The 6,841-nt window shown below is 35.3% G+C and overlaps 1 protein-coding gene across 1 annotated transcript in view; it reads left to right on the top strand.

Moving 5' to 3' along the window:
• The first annotated feature begins 1,867 nt into the window (after positions 1-1,867).
• The window catches only part of LOC110441471 (probable flavin-containing monoamine oxidase A), a 31,029-nt gene continuing 26,055 nt past the window's right edge, over positions 1,868-6,841 (top strand). Inside the window, exons 1-2 of the mRNA XM_021484623.1 lie at positions 1,868-2,057; positions 4,052-4,142. Of these exons, the coding sequence (XP_021340298.1) occupies positions 1,943-2,057; positions 4,052-4,142 (206 nt within the window). The 5' untranslated portion in view covers positions 1,868-1,942. The remainder of the gene's footprint in view (positions 2,058-4,051; positions 4,143-6,841) is intronic.

The raw sequence follows: 6,841 nt of genomic DNA, 5'->3' as shown, positions 1-6,841 counted from the left end.
TACATCTAGCATATTTTAAAACACATACGATTTCATGTGATATAGTCAATCAATTAGCACTGATCTGATCAAATACATTTAAAATTGAGACAGGAAGTGTGTGTAGAAGTGAGGGTGATGGAGTTGAGGCTGAACATTAACATTGTTTACCGTTCCAGGAGGATATTAAAGATTTGAAGTGAGTGAAGTTATTTGTTCCAAAGGCAGGCTGCTGTGTATCTGAATGATCCATGCCGTATGTAGTGGTTCTAACGTGTGTGATATCTAATTTGTTGGTGTATCTGAAACTGTAATTTTGGGTTTTAGGTGTGACAATGTCGTGCAGGCATGGGGGTGCGGTTTTGTGTATAATTATGTTTCTATTGCCATTTGTCTCATTCTTCTAATTTTTAAAGTAGGTATGTGTGCCCGGGTCAAGAGGTCATCGTTAGAACTGGACAAGTCATGGATAAATCTGAGTGCCCTTTACTGAGCTTTTCTCTATTTTTGTAATATTTGTTTCAGAGCAGAAGTGCCAAGAGAGTAGGCAGAAGTTAAAGTGTGAAAGAATAAAGGTGTGGAATATTGTGATTTTATTTAGTCTGTTTAGGTGTTTTCTACTCCTGTAAAGTACATTGAATTGTTGTGAGGCTTTTCTGCAAATGTCTTTTAGATGTGCAGGTCGAAAGAGAGCCGGAAATCTATATCAACACCTTGTAGTTTTGTACTGTCTTCGTATGTAATAGAGGTGTCATTTTAAAAGAGATGTTTTGCGACCGGGTCCTTTTTCCTATGGCTAGTGTTTGGAATTTGTCAGGGTTTGCTTTCATTTTGTTTATGTCGAACCAGTGTATAAGTTGTTTTGTGTCTTGTTCTAGTGCAGATACAAGTTTGTTTAGATTTAAGGATGAATGTGGGTATTGTCATCAGCCTAGTTATATAGTTGGCAGTGAATTTTAATTTGTTATGTCAGTTAAATAATTTTCTACTAAATATAGTGAAGGTTTCGAAAGACCATAGGCTGATAATTTAGCAAGTAAAATTTTATGTGGTAGGCAGTCAAAAGCTTTTGATAGGTCCATTAAAATAGAAACTACAAATATATTTTCATCTAATTCTTTTTTCCAGTCTTTAATATTTTCTAAAGGTATAGTTTGGCATCCATATCCTTTTCTAAAAGCACATAAAAGATTATCAAAAACTGGCTCGAAAAATTTGCTGAGCTGATCAAAAAGAGTTCGATCCTATATCTTGGATATGGATGTCAGGGAAGAAACCAAAAGTGATAGTTGTGTTGATAAGTTTTGTTATGTGGGATGTAAGAGAGTAACTAGCAATTGAATGTCCGGGAAGTCAGTAGATTGGTTATTAAATTGGGTTTGTAGTTGTATAACTTGTACCTAATCCCGTTGCTATCAAATAGCTATGCAATACGTCATATACATTCTATCACGGAATTAAATTGCTATTTAAGTCCGTGATTCTATGTACCATATACATGTACAAACCACTTTTCAAGAATGATTTTTTCTTTTATGCCCGCGTTTATTCGGTACATGGCTATTTCAGATTGATAACCACATGCATGAATACTGTGATGTAATCTTCAACCAATATTCCTTTTCAACAAACTTGCATGGATGAGGATGTATACGTGTCGGCGAAGCTGTGTGATAGGGGACGCAACTCGTATGAATGATGAGCACTCTTTTAAAATTCTGTGAATGAAAAAGTTGTTATCCCTTTCGACACCCGTAGTTATTACCAATTGCTAAATTAGGTGGTTTTATACTTTCATAATGTATCAGCATTTGAAAACGTTTCATATTAATGATGTCCCTTTATGGTACCCCTCCTGAACACTGGCCTCTACACCGGAAGTGAAATCTAGTCCCGGAACAGTGTCGTTTGCAGGCGAGTAATCAACACAATATTGAACTATATTCCGTCGGAAAACTTACGGATGGAGAAACATGTAGATGTGGCAGTCATTGGCGGGGGGATATCGGGGTTGTCAGCAGCGTATCACCTCCACAAAAAGGACCCAGGATTAAAAATATGTGTTCTGGAGGCGAAAGGTAAAAGCTCAAATTGAATGTGAAAGTAAATATCCGCGAAATAAGCACTAATTATATGTTGTGTTTACTAGTGTTTATAAGGTGTTCATTTACTGCTGAATTTTAATCAATGACATGTACGTGACACTCATTACCAGATCGTCATAAATGCGTGGGTGTTGTCATACCAGTAGGGGTAGCATAGTGTATCCGTTCTGTAATACAGGTATGTACACATTACAACGAGGGGCCCATTGGGGGGAACGGTTACTCACAAGTAGGTTACCGCAGTCGATTACATATATTTTGTGTTACATTAAAAACTCTTAATACGTCAACATAAATGTATATACGGCGGTGGTTATGTGGCAGTGCTATTGTTTAGTTTATTGTCTAATATGAGTTTAATTCAAATGATTTAACTATATAGTATTGTCTTAGTGAGAATGCTTAAGTTGTACGTATGTCTGACGTACTTCACTATTTTTATATACTTGTTCTCGTACTCGTCCAACCGGTTTGTCTGATCAGCGTGTGTCTAAGTGTTTGTTACCTGTGCTGTTTTGTTGTGTAAACGTCTTGTATCGTCATGTTATAGAATGATTGAAAATGAAATAAAGCTAGAACCTTATCTTTTGATCTTACCGAACAATTTACGTTATCGAACATGTGACCACAGACTTCCTGCTGAAATTGGTAGATGTGAAAATGTTCTTACGAATGAACGTTTATGTTCACTTTGTGATCAACAAGTTATTGGTGATGAATACATACCACTTTGTATTTGAATGTAGCTTTTTTTTGTACTAGAAGTCGTAAATATATTCCCAAATAATATTTCCGGTTTCCAAATACTATCAAATACCGTGAACTATTTGGCACAACTTATATAAAATTAATGAAAAACCTTTGTAACTTTCTGAAATGTGTTATGCAAACATTTCAGTCTCCAGGCTACCTTACCTATTATAATACTGTATATTGTTTATCATGTATGTTACTCATATGTCGCCTGTATCGATCCGAGGGTTCAATTAAGTTCTGTTCTCTTCTGCTTATTGGTACAAAACACCAGACAAAGATCCGAACCTGGCTGAACTATTGACCGACGCTCTAGACAATTTAACTTCCTTGTTGCCGGCGCTAGACCAAGTCTACACGTAGTTCCGCAACTATAAATTGTGTATATAGTACTCTCGCAGTGGTACAAGTTCACACGTATTTAAGGCAGGAACCGGGGTTTCTATGCTTTCCGTCAGTGAGATGAAACCCGTAAGGGCGGATTCATGTAGGCGCGAAACCCGTCATCCATCCATCCATCCGTTTCTATGCTGATCAATTTTGCTGATGTTCCGCCCTAGAACCATTGTTCAAATACTGCATAGCTTAAAGATAAAATAAAATAAAATAGGCGCTAACCTCACCATTTGTCGATCAGACCTGAAACAAATGGGTCACAGCTATATGTTTCTTTATTATGATATAGGGCATAAACTGTATTTAGGAACGCGTGCAGAGGAGGAAACACGGTTAATTCAAAATGGTTACCGGTTCGTGTCTGTCACCAAACGAGTAGTCTGTCTGTATGGGTAGCTGTCTGTATGGGTAGCTGTATGGGTAGTCTGTCTGTATGGGTAGTCTGTCTGTATGGGTAGCCTCAGTGGTGTGTTCTCAGTTACCCCGAATTTAAGAGAACAAAGAAAAGTGTTGAGATTTAGGAAGACAATGGCTAATCAATTATAGTCTGTTTCATACTTACCCCACCTGTGTGACAGTTACCTGTCTGACTTGTAGCTATTCTGTGTATGACTGTGATATGTTAGGTATTTTTTCGATTTATATTTTAAAAGTTTTAATCAATTTTGGGGGGTATGAAACTGATAAAATAAGATAACAAATACACACTTAATTGACTGTTTATCAACATTATCTGTATTCCGATGACCGATGTTGTAATAGCGTGATTGTAACTGACAGTTTACATATTTAATTAATCGTCATTGTTGTTTATACAGATCGGGTTGGCGGCCGGACACTTACTCTGCCTCTCAAGTGTAAAGATGGCGGCATTGACCACTGGGACCTGGGCGGACAGTGGGTGTCTACGTACGTATTTACTATATATAAACCAACTCAATTCAATTCAATTTATTTCCGTAAGTTTTGCAACTTATAGGATTTACAACAAATACTTTCATATTACTGGCACATTCATCACAAATCAGCAGCAACAACAACATCGAAATCATAATTCATCGCTTTCATCATTATCATCATTATCATCATCATCATTATCATCATCATCACCGTTGTCGTCGTCGTCTTATAACTCATCATCATGAAATAATCATCTCCTAAAATCAACATCAACGACTACATCATCATCATCAGCATCATTGTCAAAGTACAACAACATGAAATATTTACCATATTAACATGAATTTCATAAAACTGGTACATTCAAATCATCATCATCATCATCAAAATATCAACATCATCATTATCATCATCATCATCATCATCATCATAAAAATATCAACATCATCGAAAACATCTATATCATCATCATCATTGCCTTATACATCTTCATTATCATCAAATACAACAACATTGAGTATTTACCATATTAAACAAGAAAGATTGCAATATCTATTATTCCTTGCAATAATCCTGTACCTTCCCGTTTCTATTGCAAGATTGAGAGCTGACATAGGTAATTTGGTAATCATAATTCGACGTTGTTTTGGTATAAACTTTGTTAAATAATATTGCAACATCACGGTATCTACCATATATCTATAGAAATCACATTTACTTGAGATGGCAAACGAGTTAAATACAGTTTGTTTTGCCTGATCATCTATGCGCTATTTAATAATAGGTAGTAGACAGATGTCGGTAGATGCCTGCCTTAACCATATATATCCAAACCCTAGTTCAAATACTTTATGCTTTATGAATAATAACCAATTTCGTTTCGGGTTTTCCCTCCAAGTTTCTTTCAATGAAAACTGATATGCTTCTTTTAGAATACAATTTTCACAATTTAACAACTTAAACCAATATTTAAACATTCGAAGCATCTGATTATTTGCCAGAGGAAGTCGTCCAAGCTCAAAATATACCATAGCATTGCACGTAGAGTTTTTCACACACAGTATATTTTTACAAAATTCCATATGAACCCTTTCTATTTCAACTCCTTTATAACTACCCCATATTTCACAGCCATACTAGAATACACTACTCACATATGTGTCAAAGAGGTGTAGCGTAGTTTTGATGTTTAAATGAATGTGTTTACATTAAGATCGTAAGGCAAAAAGCGCTTTACGACCTTGCTCTGCTACATGTTTAACCATAAAACTGAATTTGTTATTAAATCTAAACAGAACCCTCAGATAACAGAATTAATCCACAATTGAAATTTTGTTGCCGTTATATACCCAGCTTTCTGATTCTCTAATACAACCACTATTTCTGAAAACCATAACTTTGGTTTCATCGGTATTAACTGTTAATTTCCACTTATTGGAATACTCACTTAGATTGTTCTAGAGGCTTTGTAAACCTTCGATTGACTCAGAAAATAAAACTAAATCATCTGCATATAGAAGAAGAAATAAACTCAATTCCCCAAAATCATAATGGGATTCTCCATTTTCTATAAAACCATTTTCAAAATCATTTATAAACAAAGAAAAAAGTAACGGGGACAAAATTTCCCCTTACATCAATCCAACATTATTAGAAACAAGATTTAACAAATGAGTATAAAGACTTAATTGTAGACAAAAAAATACCTCGAACACCCAGCTTTGTTAACTTGCACCACAGGCTTACTCTATCTACGAAATCAAAAGCCTTGCGGAAATCTACGAAACAACAATAATAACCTCTTTTTTTCAGATAACGTTTTCGAAATTATAGTTTGCAAAGCGAAAATAGCATCCACAGTGCTAACCCCTGGACGGAATCCAAATTGTGCGTCCGTTAAAATATCATATTTAGTACAAACGTCAATCAAACGTTTATTAAGTATGGATGTAAATAATTTGCACATACAACTAATTAGACTGATACCTCGAAAATTATTAGGATCTGTTAAAGCGCCCATTTTATGCACAGGTACAATGATTGCTTCGGACCAGTCAACTGGAAAACACCCAGATTGTAAAATATTGTTAAATAATACATGTAAAAAAGGTAACAACAACTGTTTTCATTCAATAAAACATTCATTTAACAGACCAACTGGACCAAGCGATTTATTTATTCAGACAGCGAGTTATATTCCAAACTTTATCAATACTTAAGGAACAATGTTTACAATGAAACAAAATTCAATAGAACTTGGACACAGTTTCTGTATGAAATAAAGGAAAGTGACTTTTGTGTCATTTATTTTTATATTTGTAGAAGCTGGGTTATATCTATAAAAAAGATCCCTTTTGTCGTGAATAGCTTCAAGTTGTAAAATAATGCGCAACTGAGGTTACACCCATTATGAAAGATACATAGTATAAAACTACTTATTTCCTATCTAGAATGTGTTGTCTTGTTTATAACCCGCAGTTGTATTCCCGTCTAGAATGTATACGTGTGTGTTGTCTTGTTTACAACCTGCAGTTGTATTCCCGTCTAGAATATATAAGTGTGTGTTGTCTTGTTTACAACCCGCAGTTGTTTTCCCGTTTATAATGCATACGTGTATGTTGTCTTGTTTACAACCGCAGTTGTATTCCCGTCTAGGATATATTCGTGTGTGTTGTCTTGTTTACAACCCGCAGTTGTATTCCCGTCTA

Source organism: Mizuhopecten yessoensis, unplaced genomic scaffold (assembly GCF_002113885.1).
Source record: "Mizuhopecten yessoensis strain PY_sf001 unplaced genomic scaffold, ASM211388v2 scaffold715981, whole genome shotgun sequence".
Lineage (NCBI taxonomy): Eukaryota > Metazoa > Mollusca > Bivalvia > Pectinida > Pectinidae > Mizuhopecten > Mizuhopecten yessoensis.
This window is presented reverse-complemented; position numbering and strand designations above follow the sequence as displayed.